The 20,231-nt window shown below is 40.8% G+C and overlaps 1 protein-coding gene across 2 annotated transcripts; it reads right to left on the bottom strand.

Annotated features, from left to right (window-relative positions):
* Window positions 1–1,552: 1,552 nt before the first annotated feature.
* Window positions 1,553–18,930, bottom strand: LOC139737191 (uncharacterized). 2 transcript variants are annotated; one of them, XM_071647866.1, is made up of 2 exons: window positions 18,685–18,930; window positions 1,553–2,384 (listed from the first exon to the last, which is right to left on the bottom strand). In XM_071647866.1, exon 2 carries the CDS (start codon window positions 2,360–2,362, stop codon window positions 1,871–1,873), a length of 492 nt encoding a protein of 163 aa, XP_071503967.1. In that variant the 5' UTR covers window positions 2,363–2,384; window positions 18,685–18,930; the 3' UTR covers window positions 1,553–1,870. The 2 variants fall into 2 exon arrangements, with proteins under 2 accessions (XP_071503967.1, XP_071503969.1); XM_071647868.1 differs by lacking the exon at window positions 18,685–18,930 and adding an exon at window positions 7,129–7,692.
* Between the last annotated feature and the right edge of the window lie 1,301 nt (window positions 18,931–20,231).

Below are 20,231 nucleotides of genomic sequence, written 5' to 3'. Positions count from 1 at the left end.
CCTTCCAAGTATTTTCTCAACCGTCACTTGCAGTGTCAAATTAAAACACTGGGACAAACGTTGCACTTGTTGCTATGGGTCTGGCAAGCAGCTAGTACCACAGGTATTCCGTTAACCCTCGTGGTTGTCATGGCAACCGATTTACTGCAAAATATGCATGGTTTACAATGTATCTTGTCACCGGTCAGTTGGAATGAGCATTTAGTGTTAGAATCCATTCTTGTCAAGAGCTACTCATCATCCTTTTTTTTTCCAGCAGACGGATTGCAGATTACTGTACAGGGAATGCAAGTAAGTGTTAAAAAAGGCCTATCATCGATGACAGAACAAAAACAAACAAACAGACAAACAAACTAAGACATCCCCCCCCCCAAAAAAAGAAAGCATACCTAAAACAAAAACAAATCGAAACTACATGTAGATCTATCGTCTTTGGGACACGATACATAATGGTATAATTTTGAAATTGATAGGCAGAGGACTTTCTGAGCTAACCTCTACACAACTTTTGAGGAGAAATAAAGAAGAATAAGGAATTAGTACAGATACAGAAGGTGATCCGAGAGGATACTCGGATCACCTAAAAATAGAATAAACCCAGGTGGACCTTTGCTATTCTAACACACTACCTTTCTGATACTCATTTAAAGCTTAGTTACTCTACTCTTACTCTACTTTCGTTATACTTGCAAATAACATACACTGACGATATAATTAGCAAGCAAGAGACACCGGCAAACAATAGGGCACCAGGACACGGTAACAGTCATGAAAGTATGTATAACAGTGGACTCCTGTTATAACGAAGTCCTTGGGACCGGCATTTTTTTTTTCTTTTTGGTTATATCGAAATTTCGTTATAACCGAAAAAATAAACAATAAAAAAAAAAACACGAACAAACAAACAAACAAAACGAATAGTATTGCGGCCTGAATTTTTATATCGTTGTAACCGGAATTTTGTTACAACCATGTTCGTTATAACAGGAGTGCACTGTATCAGCACTTGCTATTTGGCGGACACAACATTGGTGTCTTTCTTTTTTCTTCTTCTTCAGATGTCATGATTTTAAGATTGAAACCAAAAAGAAAATGATGTGAAATATAGAGACAGACTCAGAGGCGAGGAGAGGGGGAAAAAAGCGGCGCACCTCCCACATCACCATCACCACCACCACAAATCAAAGCATAGAAGCTTGAGGCCAACAAAGTTGGGGAAGCCCTTATTACCAGCCCACTCAACGCCATTTTTTTGTACTGCTGTCTGGGTGGCTAATATCAGCAAATGAATACTTGTATTGATGAAATGATGCTTGGCTAAAGAAGTATACTAGTAAAACTAGACTACAATATAGGGGGTGTTTCACAAAGACTTTACGCCGGACTTTAGAGTCGAAGATAAGATCGACTAAAAGTGATGGTATCTCATTGCTTTCTCTTTTCAGCCTTTTCTAATGTTTTCAGAATCCACTTCAAATTCTTACCAAAATTTAGTGAAAAAAATCTTCCGTCCATAATTTTATTTTGTTAACTAATGCCTGTATGAAAATGTCCCCCCAAATTTCATTTTTGTATGAAAGTTAGAATATTACTGAAGCCGCTCACATCCTACCATGATTTTCAGTTGATCTTAAAATTAAAGATAGACTTAAATTCTATATGAATCATCCTCCCTGTAAACGGAGAATTGCATGGTTATAGGCCATAATTGATGTTCATACATTTTACTCTATTTCTGCCTAATTGTGTCCTGGAAAAATAATGGAGCGGAAACTGCCTGTGTTCAAAGTTCTCCAATGAAATTTGAATGATTTTGAGAGGAAAAAGCAACAAATTTAACATCACAAATAAATAAAGGATACGAGTGAAATTACAGAGAGGCTGGGATTTCGTCTTCGGTTTGGGTAGACCTAGTAATATAACATTTTCCGTTCTTAACTGTTTGAGTAACCCCTTCACCAGCCACAACTCCCACCGTTCCCACCGCTGCCGCCCCCGCCCCTGCCGCTGCACATGTACCGGCGGCGACTCCAGTAGCCCCGATGGATTGCAGCACGGCTACGGCGCTTCCGGCCGCCACACCGCCGCCGTTGGCAATGGCTGCACTCGACATCATGCTCGCGGCGAACGAATTGGCGACGATGCCACTGGCTGCGAAGCCCAATCCTGGTACGATCATGTTACCGACGACACATACAGCCGCTCCAACTCCAAGTCCAAGGGCGGAGATTCCCACTCCGTAGCGAACCATCTTCTTCTTCATAGGATTTCTCCGAGTGCTAGGCATGGTTGCAGAGCACCCTTCACCGAAGACATCCGTCTTAGTCTGGGACCACGAGTCAATGAACTCCTTTCCTACCATCACGTTGATTTGGGGATTTACTCTGAAATGATAAAAAGTGTCAAATCATTATGATGACATTACTTTCTGAATCTTCCATACCCATGCAGGTATGTAGTTTCCCTATGTATTATTGGGACTACTATTACTGCACAGGAACGCTTTATTGATAATTCATCGTGCATTGCCCTGGGCAATGCTAGTCTGACTGAATTCATTGTATAGGGTAAAATGCATGCACATGACAAAAATAAGCACACGTTTCAATGTGCTTGCATACACTACATTTCAGGATGAACTAGAATTATCACTGAAGGTGATTAATACCCCCGCCTCTAGTGTTGCTTAATACCAAATTTGTGCATTTGTGACCGTGCACCTCAAAACGAACATAAAGTCGCACACATTGATTTTGCGTGAGGACTGAAAATAAGTGAAATGGGTCAACCTAGCCGAACTTGACTTTTTCATATTTTCTGAAAGAGCGGGTGTTCTTTTACATTTCAATATGCTAAAATTTGGTATCATAAAACGGACAGGAAAGTGTGTTTTTTTAGCAGTTTATCTCGAACATTTTTGGTAGAATAGTGTGATTAGGTGTGTCTTTAGAATCTCTTTTTCATATCTGAAAAACCTTGTCCACACTCTTCAATTTCAACTCTAATAACTTTGGAAAGGATAGTGCTACTGCTTTGAAAGTTGGCATTAATTATGAACAGAATGTGTTAATGAGGCATGCTCAATTTCAGTTTAATCTGATAATCCCTTCATTGTTGTTGCTCTGGTGGTTTACTTCCTGTTTTTTGTCCTATTCATTGCACAGCCAGCACGGTTTGGTAAAGATTAAGCGCTTGAATAGACACTGTACTTCAGAGCCTCTTTTCTCAGTTCACACTTTTCCTGAGTTTGTGCTTTCTTTCCAATATTTAGATAGGTTAGGAGAGTCCATTTGATTTGAGTTATACGTCATTTTAAAGCTTAAAGTCTGCTTTTTCAGAATATGGTCTTAACTAAAAATTTATGTCTGGCGACTTTTTGTTTGTTTTGAGGTGCAGGGTCACATTTGTCGAATTGGAAACAGAATAATTTTAGTTTACTGTACAATTACACAGTTGACACTGAGCATAAAACTTACAGCAAATGGAAACATGCTTTCCCCCAGCATCACTACACTTAAAGACCATCATACACACCAGATTTGGCCTTCATAGCTTGGTTTATTTTGATACAAAAATGAGTGGTTACCATGGCAACACATTTTCCTTAAACTAAGACATTGGTGTCTTGCAAAACTACACTTCTAGATCATGATACATATTAAATTTGACCTTAATTGCTTGAATGATGGAAAATTTATTCGATCTCCAAGGTGTTGGTAAAATTGTGGTTACCATGGCAACGGTTTGTGTGACAAACACAAAATTTATGTGTTCCACATCTATACCTCAGGACCATAATGCCTACCAAATTTGGTTTCAATTGCTTGAAAACTGTGGAAGAAGTTCACTCCACAGGATTAAAAAAAATGCGGTTACCATGGCAACGCATTGTCCGATACAAACACAAAGGACATTTTGTAAAACTATACTTAAAGAGCATCATACACACCAAATTTCACCTTCATAGATTAAATGGTTCAATTTGATACAAAAATGAGTGGTTACCACGGCAACACATTTTTCTTATATCAACACATTGGTGTCTTGTATAACTACACCTCCCGATCATCATACATACTAAATTTGACCTTAATTGCTTGAATGATGTGGCAGTTATTCAATCCACAAGGTTTTGGTAAAATTATGGTTACCATGGCAACGCTTTGTCCGACAAACACAAAAATTATGTGTTCCACATCTATGCCTCAAGGCCATAATGCCTACCAAATTTGATTTCAATTCCTTCAAAACTGTGGAAGTTGTTCACTCCACAAGATTTCGAAGAAAACATGCCGTTACCATGGCAACGCTTTGTCAAGTACAAACACAAAGAGTGTCTTGCATAACTACACCTATAGATCATCATAAGCTGTGTTCAGACGGAGGCGGTTTTGGTCGGAGTAACTTCGGAGGAAGGTCGGAGGAAGCTTGGTCGGAGTAACTTCGGAGGATAGGTCGGAGTAGTGCCCGTCTGAACAAGGTCGTGGTAACTTCCTCCGATCGGAGGAACTTACCACGACCTCTTCCTCCGACCCAGATACTCCTGAGTTTTCTCAGGAGTATCTCGCTACCACGACTAGCCGGTCGGAGTAAATTGCTCGCGCGGACAAACAAGAATGGAGAAGACAAATGCCACTGGTAAAAAAGTACAATCGCATGGTCGACGAGCGTGGCGCTACCACTTCCGGAAGTTACACCGACCCTCGCACATAAATTGGTCGGAGTTTCTTCCCACGACCATCGTGTGGACACAAGGGTCGTGGTAAGATATACATTAATTTGATTTTTTATTGCCGTGCCATAAATTTTTACTCCGACTAGAAATACGTCTGAACAAGGCTATATAGATACCAATTTTGAAATTGATCGCTTAAATACTATGGAAGTTATACAATCCACACGGTTTCGGAAACATTATGGTTACCATGGCAACGCATTGTCCGACAAACACAACAAAAAACTTGTCTTGCACATCTATACCTCAATATCATCATTTATCCTAAGTTTCATTTAAATTGCTTCAAAACTGTAGAAGTTCGCGACGCAAGATTTTGCAACAGACCGACCGACCGACCGACCGCCGCCCGCCCGACCAACATCACGGTGATTCCTGTATTTATACCCCCTTCACACTATGTGTGGCGGGGGTATAATACAGACAAGCTGTGATGGTGGAATTTCTCATGAATATGTAATAGAGCATAACCTTCCAATCCTGGCCATTGTTCAGGACCATTGTCAGGGTGTTAACCACACACTCCCATACACACCCATTGACCTCTGTGCAAAATTAACATTTTGTACAGAGGGTTAAAAACAGAGCAAAATCTTACTTCAAACCTTACTTCAAAATAAACCTTGAATTCAATGAAACTGATTTAAAATTTATGCTATCATTTCTAAATTACCTCCAACAAAATTGCACACTATTCAGCTATTGCTCATATCACCTCCTTGCTCATATCAATGTCAGTGTTATCAGATACAGTTTTGAACTAAATTTTATAAAGGATCAAAAGTGCGAAATCTTTTTTGCAACACTTAGTAGGGTAGCCTATAATACAATTGTGGCTTAATGTTTCAACTCGTCGGCTCTGTAGCTGTGTAATCAAGCGGTCCAAAACGATTTTCATGCCATGGCAAGAGTACATGCCCAACAAAGAGACCAACCAAATCATCAACTGAAACAGAACATCATGCACTTACCATCCACAATCATGGCAATCTTCACTATTTGGATAACCCACGATTAGCAACCTTCCGACGCGTAGCCCAATTCATACCCGTAATCTGTTGAAGGCCACGTCAGTGGCCTTGAGTTACATTTTTTTGTCATTTTGTTATTACGAGCAAGTATTTAAGTGAAAACTTATGCTATTTCACTCAAATACATTTAGTTTTAACAAACCAAAGCAGAAAAAAAAAGTTTTATCATAAAAGTGAAATGTTATAGCCAAAGAAGTTGTCAAAATATGTTTTTGAACAGAGTACCACAGTAAAATCAATATATGGGACTACATGGACATTGATTTACATGACTCACAATTTTTCAAATATCTCAGCAGTGTTAAAAAAAAGATAAATTAAACACCGTAATTTCTTATAGTCTAGTGTCCTAACATACCAATGAATGTACAAACTTAGGTAGCGTCTAGAAAATTTGGAAAACGATAAAGGAAATTTTAAAATATGTCCAAATTTTTCATATTTTTTTACAATTACGGTATTTCTCAATACGAATATTGGTTTTTAGCGTAGAATATGAAAATTGTATTTGAAAATTATTGGAAAATAATTTTTTTTGGTGTAAATTTTCAATCTATCCTCTTCAAAGAGCATCACTTAAAGGGGAAGGCTAGTAACTGATCAGTGGGAATCAGTGGAAATGCTGGGAGATGATTGTTCCAATCCTTATGGGATTCATTCCAGAGTTCATTGTATATCTATTGTTGTGTGAAAATGATTTGCTTCAGAACGGTCTCATATTCAAGTAATGTGCAGATTAATGCTCCGTCACTGACCAGGGACGCTAACCTGGAAGCATTAAACTGCACATTACTTGAATATGAGACCATTCTGAAGCAAATCATTTTCACACAACAATAAGATATACAATGAACTCTTGAATGAATCCCATACGGATTGGAACAATCATCTCCCAGCATTTCCACTGATTCCCACTGATCAGTTACTAGCCTTCCCCTTTAAAAACTAGAAATATAATATTTTTGAATAATTTCCATAATATCTGTGTGGCCCTAGCCCTACAACTAAAAATGCCAAAAATACCCTCAGCATGCAGTTTACGGGATTTATTTTAAAGGAAAGAGTTCCTTTTGGGACAGCCAACCCTATTAGAATCTACACACACCTGGTCAGTGCTGGGGGGCGTTTCATCAACGAGTTCGTCGGAGGTTTTCACCAACAAATTTGCTATCAGCCAATCAGACGCAAGGATTTCAATAGCTTTTAACAGTTGTCGGTGTACATCACTGACAAAAAGTTTCATGAAACACCCCCCAGATCTATACAACTCTAACTAGCCTAGTAGCTTGCGATACGCACGGATGTACGCTGTCACTTTTGGGTAGCTGTCCCAAAAGAAACTCTTGCCCAATCTTCACCTACCCTGTCGGTTTTGTCGACCTCCGACCTTTTCAGGAACCACAGTTATTCAAAGGATATACTGTGCTGCTGATTCTGCGATATTCTGAGAGAGATTGATGTACAAGGAAGTCGACGTCAGCACAATTTTGAATATTGCTACTGGACAAAATAATGTCACCCTCAATTACCTATCTATTTTGCTATCTGACACTGCGGATTCTTTGCACTGGCCACTGCCATGCCGCACTGGGAATCCCCGATTGCAGTCTGTGCTTGGTCTGTGCAGTGGTACTGTACCAATATCAATATTGACACGTACGTATGTGACATACGGCACTGACATACGCGACATACCAAGGAGGGTAGGCAAAGCGATACAGAACCTGCAGTACACGTACAATAGCGAATGCCCATAGGTGCAGATAAAACAATAGAAACGTTCGCACGTCGCCAGGTGCTTGAACATAAGAGATTCCATTCCAAATACTGTAGTCAAGGCGCTAAATTCCTGTAAAGGGCTTAATTAAGGAGTTCGTTCAACCCAGCCCGCAGAAAAGGTTTGACCACACAGGATGGTAGATGGGACCTCCAGGAACACCTCCAGGTATTATGTGGTTCACAATTGTGGTATCAATAAAATCTTACAGGCCACTTTTCATCATTATTAGTTGGCATAAACGTAAAGAGTCTGCGCGCGCCAAGACTACTATACGCACCACTGGCACAGTGCATGAAGCTCGATATGGGACGTACAGTGCCAGTGGTACGTGTAGTAGTCTTGGCGCAGACTTTTTTTCGACCAAAAAGGGGTTTGAGCCTGCAAACTAAAGGCCATGTCACACCTTTCCGGGTAAGCTACGCCGGCTTGCAACGAGTAGGGATTTGCCAGCACACAGGAGAATTTTCTGCGGGCGGATACCTTACCTGCTAGACGCGTGCTACTTACCTGGTACTTGCGTGTATTCCGTGTGTCCTGCGTGAAAGCTTCGAAACCAACCCGTTTTCAGTTACGAGCGACATACGGGGAATGCGAAGTACCTGCGTGGGAGTTGCCTGCGAGGTGCTGCCACTAAGGGCCTCCTAGTTGTGTTCTGCGTATACCTCTGCGGGCAAACCCCCGCGACTCACCCGGAACAAATTTTGAGCATGTTCAAGGCCTTGTCAAACCGTGCATGGGGAAGCCTTGCGGGATGACTTGCGGGGAAAAAAAAAAAGTCTACCCGGAGCTCCCCGCAGTTGGCCTGCACCTGGCAGTACTGACCACGTATCTCGCCCGTATTCCTAGTTGCCCGGAGGTGCGCACGCTAGTCCGATTTACCTGCAGCCAAGTTTTGAGCATGACCAAAACTTTTTCCGAGTGAGCCGCGGGGATTTTACCTGCAGAGGTCCACACAAAACACCAGTAGGAGGCCCGCAGCTGCCGCTTGCAAGTCACAAGCAGTTGACCCTCTTAAAGTACATAAGTTGCCCGTGGATCTATGCAAATCAACTTCCTTCAGAAGAATTCCTCAGTCACCAAGTTGTCAGCTCTCAATCGCCACCCATGCGCCTGACACGCAGGTCACATAGAACGTAAGTAGCACGGGTCCAGCATGTATAGACCCACGTGAAACTCGCCCAAAGCCTTGTCCGCCCGCAAAAATTGTCCTGCGTGCTGGAAAATCCCCATACGTAACAAGCCCCCGTATAGCTTGCCCGGAAAGGTGTGACAGGGCCTAAACTTGACTGCGGGTAAATAGGACTTGCGTGCGCTACTCCGGGCAACTACGGGCGAGAAGCATACTAGGTACTGTCGTGTGCGGGTTATCTGCGGTAACCTCCGTGTATCAAAAAATGTTCTTCGCAAGTCGCACACAAAGCTTGCCCGGAAACAGATGAGAGCACGGCCTTTGTGACGCTGTTTGCTATAATTTTAAAGTACATTGTAGATTGTTAAGAAGGAGATAAGATTGAACAGAAAGTACATATGCATCTTTCAAAAAGAGATAAAAGCTTGAAATTTGGCATCAACTTTTCCAATGTGTCATATTTTAAGACACAATAACATCCACACAAAAATTCAAGACAGCAGCCATTTATCAAGGTTGTCGTTAATGTGCTACGTAAAAGTTGATTCTCAACCTAAAACTTAATAAAATTGTCATTAAAAAATTATTTTGTTGTCTATTCATTTGTGTTCGTGGGCTTTCGAACACTATAACTAGTGAAAAACCATGTTGAGGGTCCCCTCCCCTTTTTTATTTTCTTGTATGTTACTCTATTGGTGTACAAGCGTAAATGATGATGTTATATATCCAATAATTTTGGGGTAGACAACTTTCTATTTTACCATATAATATCCATCTATAATTTTGCAACAACAAAGAAGAATAAAGTGAAAACAAAAAGATATCTGGAATCCAGACACGTTTGTTTCTTTTGCCTTTCGTGCACATCACCCATTGTAGATAGGGTCTTAAACTACCTACCTCAACACTATCAAATTAGCCTAGATAAAAGGGTAAGGACGCCCAAGATTTTGCCTTCTGTGATTCTCTCCTTAGCATTAATTCATTACTGCACATTTTAATACAAATTTACATGTCAGGATTTTTCATTTTATTTATTTTTTTTTTACAATAACTTACAAACACAAAAGGACGCTTTTAATTCCTTTGGTGTATAATACAGTGTACGTATATATTCCTTCTTCAGAAAGGAATGTATCTGCATTCTTGAATAAACTTCTATTAAGAACATGTACAATCAATTGCTTTCCTTTGCTCTTTTCCAAGGTTGTTTCGAATAACCATCGCTCTGTAAATACTCCAAAAAGCTAACATTAGAATATCACTGGCTTTGCTCTCTGTATTCACATATATTTTGAAGAGAAATTTGTGTCCATACATTGCTAGAAACTACTTTGGCCTGTACTTTGAAGTCAAATATGTGTTGAAAATACGACGGATGCAGCTTTTTCATGCATTTTACTATTCGAAAATAATATCTTCCTTTCAATGGCTGTTTTTTTCAAAATGTGTTCTTATATACCTTTGTTTACAAATTTTGCTGTAACTTAAGAATGCTTCTGTTCCCCAAATGTGGTACACTTATGCAGAAGGACATGCTTATTGAGCTTTTTGAAATTATTGCCTTTAGTTTTTAAGTTATTGACAACTGAATCCTTATTGGATGATACTGGTTGCCATGGCAACAGGAAAAATACATTTTTGGAAAATAATTAGTATCTTTTTTTATTGCATCTATCAAATTTTGCAGCAGTAGGAGGCAGTTTGGGGGTTAAAAATCACCTGTATGCATCTGGTTACCATGGTAACCATGCACAATATTATACATTACAATGTGCCACATTGTATTGCTGACATCTCTAGAAACATATTATATATATGTACATAATAGTGTTATGGAGTTTTGATAAATTCTTTATGAAATGAATGCAAAACTGCGTCACCGACCCCGTGGCATGAAAAGTTAGTTTGCAGGCAAAAACCCTTGTTTGTCGAAGAAAAAGTCTGCGTTCGCCAAGACTACTACATGCTCCACTGGTGCTGGCGCCTGCAGCAGTGCCAGTGGCGCGTGTAGTAGTCTCAGAAGCGCAGACTCCTTTACCGTTTTGTCGCCACTAAAGTGGCCTGTAAAATTTTTATTGATACAATGTACCACAATTTGGAACCACATACTACCTAGGGGTGTTCCAGAGGGTCCAACTGACCACTCCATGTAGTCAAACCTTTTCTGCGGGTTGGGTTGAACGAAGTCAATTTTTCTGGGTCCCTGCGCCTTGACTAAAATGGATGTAGGTTCTCAATGTCATTCCTCATTATAAATGTGCACACACACACACACACACACACATACACATTATATAGGGTTTATATATGTTTAATGAATAATCAAATACATGTAGAAATACAGTGTACATTAGAATATAGTATAGGTTTGACAACTACAACAGAAACGTAGGGCCTACTATTTTGATCCATGGTCCGTTTAAGCATATATTTTTGTCATTAATCAAAGCAGGTTATCCGTAATCCCCCCCCCCCTCCGTGCACCGGCACCCCCTCCCCCACCTTTAATAGTGTGTATGCGTGTTAAAATCTTCGATAGCAGTTACACGTGTATTTACTGCCAGACGTGTCATATCTCATGAAACCTCATTACGTACATGTGTGTTTGTTGCGACCGCCCCTCTCGAATAAAACGTGTTTGCATTGTAATTTCTTATTGACCCAGGTCCCTCTAATCAATAGGCTCTATGTGTGATAACTTCTTGTCCTCATAAACCTCGCATTACTTTTATGATGTTGGATTTTTGTTATACCTCTGATGAGCCGACAGTTCTTTTAAAAATATAATAAAAAACGAAGTTCGTAGGCAGCTTCTAGTGAAATTGATATCATCATCATCATATCAAAGGGATAGTACAGTATCAGTGGAGATGAGAATTGGGCTTTTAACTTTTTGCGAGCTACCAAAAACACACTTATGATATAGCACAGAACATACCATTTTATTGGGAATTCAAAGTTTATTTGATGAAAATCAGGTTTGGAATGACTGAAACATCCAAAAACAAAGTAAAACAAAGCGATCGTAATAAAGTGTGGGTCTTTACTGAAATTGCTCTTTTTTGGATATCTCAGCCATTTCAAAACCAATTTTCATCAGATAAACATTGAATTCCTCAAAAAATTACATGCTCTTTCATATTTTATAAGAAGTTTCTCATTATTTCACACACACAAAAAAAAAAGGCTGATGTAAATATAGTGAAAACGTTTAGCACAGAAAACGGGTTTCCATCGGTTTCGTGCTCTTTTTTATTTTTTTTTTTGCTCAATGTTTTCACTAATTATCATATGTTTCTGGTCAGTTTTCCCTTTCTTTGTTTATGTATATATATATATATATATATATATATATATATGTGTGTATATATATATATATATATATATATATATATATACATACATATATGTATACATATGGTTAAATACGGCCGCCCTCCTATTCCCTGGCAAGTTGGTGAATCAGGGTGCAATGGCAAAGAGAGTAATAAACACACGTAATCTTATTTTGTCTTCATTTTTCCTTCTGACGGGATAGCTGGATAGCCCGAATGCAACTAGCTGGTCTGTTTGTATAGCTGGCCAGTTGTATGTACTTGGGTTGGACCCCTTTACCGGATTATGCACCTTGAGTTTTCCGATAACGAAATGTCGATTCGAGATCTTTTCACGTGTCTGGGTTTGTGATTCTTTCACAAACGGGACTTCCAATTTTCCACTTTTCCTAGTGAAGAGGTGCAAAGTATTGTGCCTCTACTAGAGGGGACGTTATGACAACTCACACCATTGCTCAGCTAGACTTGAGATAAGTGGGATTCGAACCCGTACCGGAACATAAGTCTTTAGACCGGAAGTCATACGCTGCCGACTGAGCCACCTCGTCATCTTTCATGGTCAATTACACAACTTTCTAGCTGGCAAGCGATATGATTCTCCTCCTGCTGAAATTGGTGTATGCCTTCTCTCCCTTGACAAGAAAACGTCTGCTTCTTCATTGAAGGAAACAATGGCCGAAGCTTAGATTCCAGGGAATTGAGCTCCTTAATCCAGGTCAGACCAGTATTCTAGGGGCAGTTAACTAAATTCGACCATTAGAGTCCTTTAATGGCAGTATCTTATCAGAGTAGGTGAAGACAATTCAGCTGAAGGTTTTTTTCTTATCTTTTTTTATTCTCTCTTTATCAAACGAAACCGTTTCCTTACTGATCGAGGGCGCAAGTGACTAGGGAAACTGAACACCCATTGATGTTGTATGGGATACGGATCCTAAAGAAAATAAGCTTAACATTTTTGCGCAGCAACAATGTGCAGTCCTTTGACAAGAGATGGTGATGGCACCACTAAAATCTCAAATTATGATTGAAACAGCACCTGAAAATTAAGACTGAAAATAAAGAACTGCCCTCATTTATTAGGGCACAGATCTCCAAGAATAATTGGGACGGAAAACTCATCCTGAGCACCTGATTCGAGACGGTAACATCCAACAGGAATTGTGATCTCACAACCCTTCAGCCTATCAACAACTTAGATACGATCTACGCAAAGATCATTACATAGGATGACAAAATGTTTTCTGAAACATTTTCTGAAAAAAAACAGTATACAATTGCACTGATGAGCATAACATCACATCGGCATCGGCAGTTTTTTTTTTTTTTAATCCCTTTGATCTGAGAGAGTTTCGGGTGGGTCGTGGTACTGTATTGGAAAGACAAAGGCCTTTTCAGCTCTTTCCTGTACAGCATACCTTTCTTCCAGAGCCCAACATCAGGCACTGACAGGGTGCGACATTACTTCAGACTTGCTTTGGTGTGGCATGCAAAATGCCTAAGTAGTATGGGTCAGCAAACAGAGCTCACTGACACATTAACTACGTTGTACTTTAATAATCGTGTTCATGTTCAGCAAGGACTGATGAGCAACAATGTTTATGGGGCAGCCAGCGTCAACGAGGGTAGGCATCATCTCGTCATAACTTGGGAGCAGATCATCAGACACCACCTATCTGTTCAAGCGGCGCTGTATCAACATTTCGAAGATGAGTGCTGCTACAAGTGAGTCTCTACTGGAATAATGACAGCATGGGTCATGATGTGATCCCTGACTTCAGGAAGTGGAGTTGGAGTAAAGGTGGCACAGGAACATGGCAATTACTAGTACCAAGGAGGTTCAAGAGAGCCGCGGCCGAGCCCGAAATGTTGATACAGCGCCGCTTGAGCAGATAGGTGGTTTCTGATGATCTGCTCCCAAGTTATGACGAGATGATGCCTACCATCGTTGACATTGCCGCAATGTCAGCCTCTCGAAGAAAATTATGTTTGCTGTCACAACTAACGCGATTTCCAGGGCAACGTCAGAGACGTCGACGTCGGAGACGTCTTCAAACAAAAGGACAACTTATTTGCTTGTAAGTCACGGGGATGTTGGCACGGCTTTTGCAGTCGCAGGGACTTATTAGAGACGTCTTTTCTCAGTGACTTCTCCATTTCTTCGCCATTATGTTATTACGGTCTCCACAAGATGCCGGGATATCTCAAAGATGTTGCTGACCAATTTAGTCCCCACGAACTGGCCACAGTGATAGAGACTTCGCAGAGACGTCTCCGAGACAAGCTGGAAGACCGAAATAGTCTCTGCAAAAATCGAAAATGTTCGAATCTCGTGCGAATCCTGGAGATTGGGCTCGTCTCTATGAGACGTGCGTAGCAGAGATGTTGCGGAGACTAGAGTTGCAACCTATAGTCTTCAGACCAACGAGATACCAACTTATAAAGTCTTATGATATCATACCCATTCGCGTCCAAGCGCTTTGGATAGAATCTTAATAGACCCTAGACGGTGTCATGAAAGTTGTACTATAGCATATCTAATCTGCACCCCGTTAATGGTGTCACTGTGACACCTGTGAAATAGTATTCTTGTTCCCTCCATGTCGTCACCAGGACCGTCATATTCTCCAAATGGCATATTTAGCTGTGGTGGCATATACAATTTCCTACAAATACTTTAGAATCGAACTTTCTTACACAGGTTCGAAAATAGCAAATTGATGCCAACCTGATGTATTCAAAACTCTCTTAAACACGACAGAATCATTTCTTCTTCTTTTTTCATCCAGATTAGGAGTCATTTTCATATCTATTATTCCACTGAATTTGAATCTGAATTATGAAAACCTATTGTGTTTGAGGATCCCTGAACTGCAACAGAAAAATGAAAACACTTCTCTCTTTAGTGGCAACGTCAAGGAAGCTGGTGTAATATAGAGAGTAGGCCCCCCCCCCCTTATTGCTAAACTATTAATGCATTAGGTAGCAATAGGATTCTATTTCTGACATACATATGTTTTTAATCGCATTCCTTGCAGATGAAGATGAAAATAATAATCCAATAATCAAATCTTGAAAACTCTTTGAAAGGGCATTACCCATTATTCTAACTAGCTCTTTTGGCTGTCATTAAAGCGAATGCAATCATATTGAACTCCACAAATACCACCAGTCGGTGAGGACATTTCCTCTTAGCGCCTGTACAAATAAAAAATAGAATGATTGTGATATAAACTATGATATTCCATAGCTTAGGACAGAACCTCACATAAAAGCTTGTGTAGCCAAATAATAACAGGCCATAATTGAACTGATGCAGAAAAAAATTACCGTAAATAATCATTAGAAATGAAATTGAAGGGTTACCAAGTCTTCAAATTTAATTGTGAAATAAGGATCTGAGTGAGATCCCTTGAACCTTACTCTCAGAAAGGGGTTCTAATTATAATTCATGAGTTTATACCTAGTGTTTGAAATCTTTAAAACGAAAGCAGATCTCTTTTTATATTGATGTTACTCGTGAAAAAGCCCACTTCTCCCTCTCTCACAGCCCTCAACAACTGCAATTCTATTAGCAGGGCTGGCATTCCTGCTATATTGACTGCAGGCAAGCCATTATTTAAATTACCTATTGTGAATATGTTTTGACCCCAAATGACCTTTAGGGAGACCTTATAAGGAAAAGTTGACATCAGACCATAAAAACAACTTCAGAATCGAATTCCTTGACCCAGAAAACCTCTAAAGCTGACTTTTTAGATTATTGTAACACTTTAAAGGTTTTTTTAAATGTTATACTGGCTTTTAAACGTTGTAGGTGGCAGCCATATTGGATTTTGCAAATATGCCGCCCCGAAGGGCGCCCTTCACAAGAAATATGCCTTTTTTCAGCCGTCGACAACTGCAATTCTATTACTAAAGCTGGCATTCGTCAATTCCGCCCACGATTCCGCCGCCCGCTTACCGTTTGGGCGCTTTCTCTGGAATCATCCCGCGACGCGACGTACGTCGCATCACATCACGCATCCAGCACATACCAGTCTGGTATGTGCTGGATGCGTGATGTGATGCGACGTACGTCGCGTCGCGGGATGATTCCAGAAAAAGCGCCCAAACGGCGGAATCGTGGGCGGAATTGACGAAGAAAGTGAACTCGCCATACCTACAAAGTGATTATTTTGCTAACAAACTGGAGTATGTCATCTACCCACCTACTCTATCAGTGTGGAATAGTAATTTGGAATATATGGACAAGATCAGGTTAGTACTGATTTAATTTTTCTCGTTACGAATTTGTGTAAAAAGATGTCAGACTTCAGCTTCACGAGGCTGATTCGTGCGCGGAGAGGTGAGAGCCGCAGAAAAAAGCATCGAAAATATTTAGTCGGATCAGGCCGCTAGGTGCGGCAGTCTTGCATTGTGCGAACGCGCTGGCGCCGGTGTTTTGATGGGCGCTCTGCATCGGTTGATTAAAACTCGATTTTTGAAAAAAAAAAAAACAGACAGGATTTTTTCTTCTTTTCATCATGGATAGTGGACATGTGTGTGTAACAAAAAATCACCGTGCAAAGTTGCGACAATTCGTACGTCAGATGTGAGATGAATAAGAAGTGAATGGGGGGCCTCATGAGGCGTTCCCCGGGGGGCCTCATGAGGCGGGGGGAGGTCCTCATGAGGAGGGACCATCCTCGTACGCGGGGGCGGTCCTCATGAGCGGGTTTCCCGGACTGACATGGCGGCCATATTGGATGTTGTCAATATGGCCGCCCCAGAGGACGCCCTTCTTGGCGCCCATCAAAAATCGAAATAGTATGGTTTGGGCTATATGTGTGCCAAATTTTGGTGCTTTTGGAAGAATTTGAACCAAAAATCCCTTGCGAAAATTGTGTCCGGTTATACAATGCGATTTCGCACCGCGCAAAAAGACAACTTTTTTAAAGACATGTTAGAGGGGTATGTTTGAAGCATATTTTCTAAAAACTGGAACGAAAAATTGACATAAGTTGGCTGAATTCGTAATTTGCAGGAGTCTGTGAATAAGTGGTGATATTTTTAGCCGAAATTTCATCCTCTAAGTACGGAATTCAAAGCCACGAAAAAAAAACCGTCCGGTAATAGGATCTACTAATACCCCTTTCCCGCTGGCCGTCTCGGTGAACCACCGAGAGGTTCCCCGGTGAATTCACCGGGGAACCTCTCGGTGAAAGTTTCAGTGCCGTCGTTTCACACTGCTCTCGGTGAAACTTTCCCCTAGACGGGTTTTCTGCTCGCAACGTGGGTGATCTTATGTACTTGAGTTTATTGTGCATCTGCGATTTGGTTTTTTCGATCCCATGTTCAGCAAGTTTTCGGAGGAGGGACTCGTACGCGGCAGCGTCAGCCGACGTCCCGCTCAGTTCTTCGTTCACTGCTGCCTCGCTACGTAATTGAAGTACTGTAAAACATGATATATTCGCGGCATGAATTTTTCGCGAATTGGAGCCGACGGCCTTTTTTGCGGCATGAAATTTTCGCGAACTGCCACTGGCATTCCATGCACATAGTGTAGACAAGAACTTTTGCGTGCATTTTAATTTCGCGAATCTTGGCGCTCGCGAAATTCGCGAAATCAAAATGCACGCGAAAATTCCACGCTCCAGCCATTTGCAAAATTCCCTCAAATTTCAACAGCACAAAACGTCAACGGATTTCTCCTGCACACTGTAAATACAGCACTTGACGAGAAAAGCACAAAATATGAAAAATCAAGCAAGAGGCGGACTGTATCAGACTTTACTGGAAGAGTTAAGAGCTAGACACTAGAGGAAGACGAAGAAGGAGGAAGCATCAAATCGATCAAGTACACTGTAAACCTATATCAACTTTGTATACACGGCGTGCTAATTAAACAATACAATGCACAGCACGATGCAAAACAATGCCGTCGCACTGTGAACGCTACATTGCACACGAAACGACATACTATGTAGTGTCGTGTGTATGTTTACAAACACGAATTACTAGTACCCTGTACGTGTGGATTTGGGAGGTCGAGTGCGCGCTAGCTAGCTGAAAACGTGTGAATGACCAGAAACAAAACATGACCTTTGACATAATCTGCATATTTTCCCCGGTGTTTCACCGAGACAACCTTTCACGCTGGGCGCTCTCGGTGAACCACCGGGTGATTTCCCGTTGAACTATCGGTGTTTACCCAGGACGCTTCCAGAGACTCCAACTCTCCCGTTTTCGACGGGAGATCTCCCGCCGAAAACCCATTTTTGCAAAATCTCCCGTTCTCCCGTTTGCGATTTAATTTCTCCCGCCCTGGCTCTTTGTCTCCCGTTGGAAAGGATTCCTTATACTTATTTCTATCGTGTGTTGAAAAAATAAGCCTTAGATAGCACAAGAGAGCATCTAGAACCCTAGGAACTTCGCGCTTCGCACACATCAAGTTGGAGTCTCCCGTTTGCTAGGGGTTTCAGGCGGGAGAATCTCCAGATCTGAAGGTGCTTTGGGTTGGAGTCTCTGCGCTTCTCGGGTAAAAATTGCCCAAAATTTCATCGGTGTTTCACCTAGGCTTCCCCTAGGTTTCAACCGAGTGACCTTTCACACTGCGGGGCTCCCCGGGTGCCCCCAGGTGCCCCCGGGGAAGATTTTCTTCAGCGGGAAAGGGGTATAAGTATCCTACATACCTTGTTGGATTCGTTGACTTCCTAACCCTTGGGCGCTCCTTGTACACAGTGAATTCTGTCGGGCTGGTCGCAGCAAACTATTGACTCCCCTGTCTTTGTTACGGCATCCACAGACAGTTATTCCATACAGTTACTATGCTGCTGATTGTGCCATGTACTGAGAATTTTGATGAGATCTGAGACTGATGTCGTCAATGGAAGTCACCAGAATTTTGAATAGCCAGGTAGCCAGGCAGCAGATATCACCCTCAGTCGAAACGGTCGGCTACTGCATTGCACACGGCGTGCACGTACGTGCACGTTGCAGTTTCTGATATATCAATCAATGCTAAGAATATGCAGTCCATCCGACCTGTCGCCGCCGCGGTTCGCTGGGGTGAATAGCCCCAAAATGCTGTATGGTGTCTTCAAGAAGGCACATCAAAATCAGCATCCATATCCATCACCGGCCACTAACGATCGTGCGCCATACATGTATCAAAACATTGCTTTAGCAATGCTTTTGATTAAAGATGATTTAAACGCTTTCAAAGAATAGTAGCTTGAGTATTAAACAGGAGAAGTCGGAAATTCGAAAGGAATGGTCCGAATTAAAGCACATCAGCACTATTAAATGAGTACTGAATTCACGAATGATGAATCACGGCATGTAGCATTAAGATTGAAGGGGAATTCCAGACGATTTTTCATAATTTCACATCATGTAGTAGATAAATCGACAGCTCCATGTATAGATTTGTGGAATTCATTGTGGTACTTGAGCAGAGAAACGATACTCTGAAAGATCCTAAACAAATTACGCTGTACAGTGTTGGTGGCATAGGAGCCCCACATATTTCAGAGCAGTGTAAATAATTCCATTTTACCACTTGCTTTGCAAATAAGCTCTTCAATTGTAGAAGTCATTTATGATACCATCGTTTTATTTTTTTTAATGCTTTTTTAGCAGACTGAATATTTTTCAATACTCCTCCATCTTATTGGGAATATTTTGCTTTGTATTCCTCTTGTAGAGCTATCAAAGGCATAATTTACCATTTGCAGATGAAACAAAAACCCAGCATTAGTGTTTTAAAAATAGTTCTAAAATGTGAGTTACGGATAGAAACAACCACTGTAAAAAATTGAATCGGTAAAATCGATATTAAGTATTGTTAAATATACAAAATGTGAACAATAGTTATAATAAAAATGTTTCCAGACTAAACCGTGTTATACAGTTACGGTTTATTGAGAAAATTACAGATATCGAATACCTTATAGTTAAGGCTTGATTGCGAAAATTTTATGTGATAGGATGTTTTGTGGTTTAACAGACGGGATAAATGTCATATCTTGATTTTTTTTTTTAAATCACTGTTCCCAAAGGGAAACAGAACCTTCAAAGTGAAAAAAAGAACTTCTGCACAGTTGTGCTATCATTGTTAATCTTTAAATTTGTATTTATGTCTCTCTGTCTCACATTGTTTTTGATTATGTGATCTTGTTATATTTTCCCACATTTCCTCCCCTAGTTATGTTACTTCTTACAGGGTTCCCAGCATTTC

This window comes from Diadema antillarum, unplaced genomic scaffold (genome assembly GCF_040938485.1).
Source record: "Diadema antillarum isolate AM-2024a unplaced genomic scaffold, OU_Dant_1.0 seq00000684_RagTag, whole genome shotgun sequence".
In the NCBI taxonomy this organism is placed as follows: Eukaryota; Metazoa; Echinodermata; class Echinoidea; order Diadematoida; family Diadematidae; genus Diadema; species Diadema antillarum.
This window is presented reverse-complemented; position numbering and strand designations above follow the sequence as displayed.

Coding starts and splice junctions, on each gene's coding strand:
- LOC139737191 (XM_071647866.1), bottom strand. CDS start 2,362: ATGGTAGGAAAGGAGTTCATTGACTCGTGGTCCCAGACTAAGACGGAT.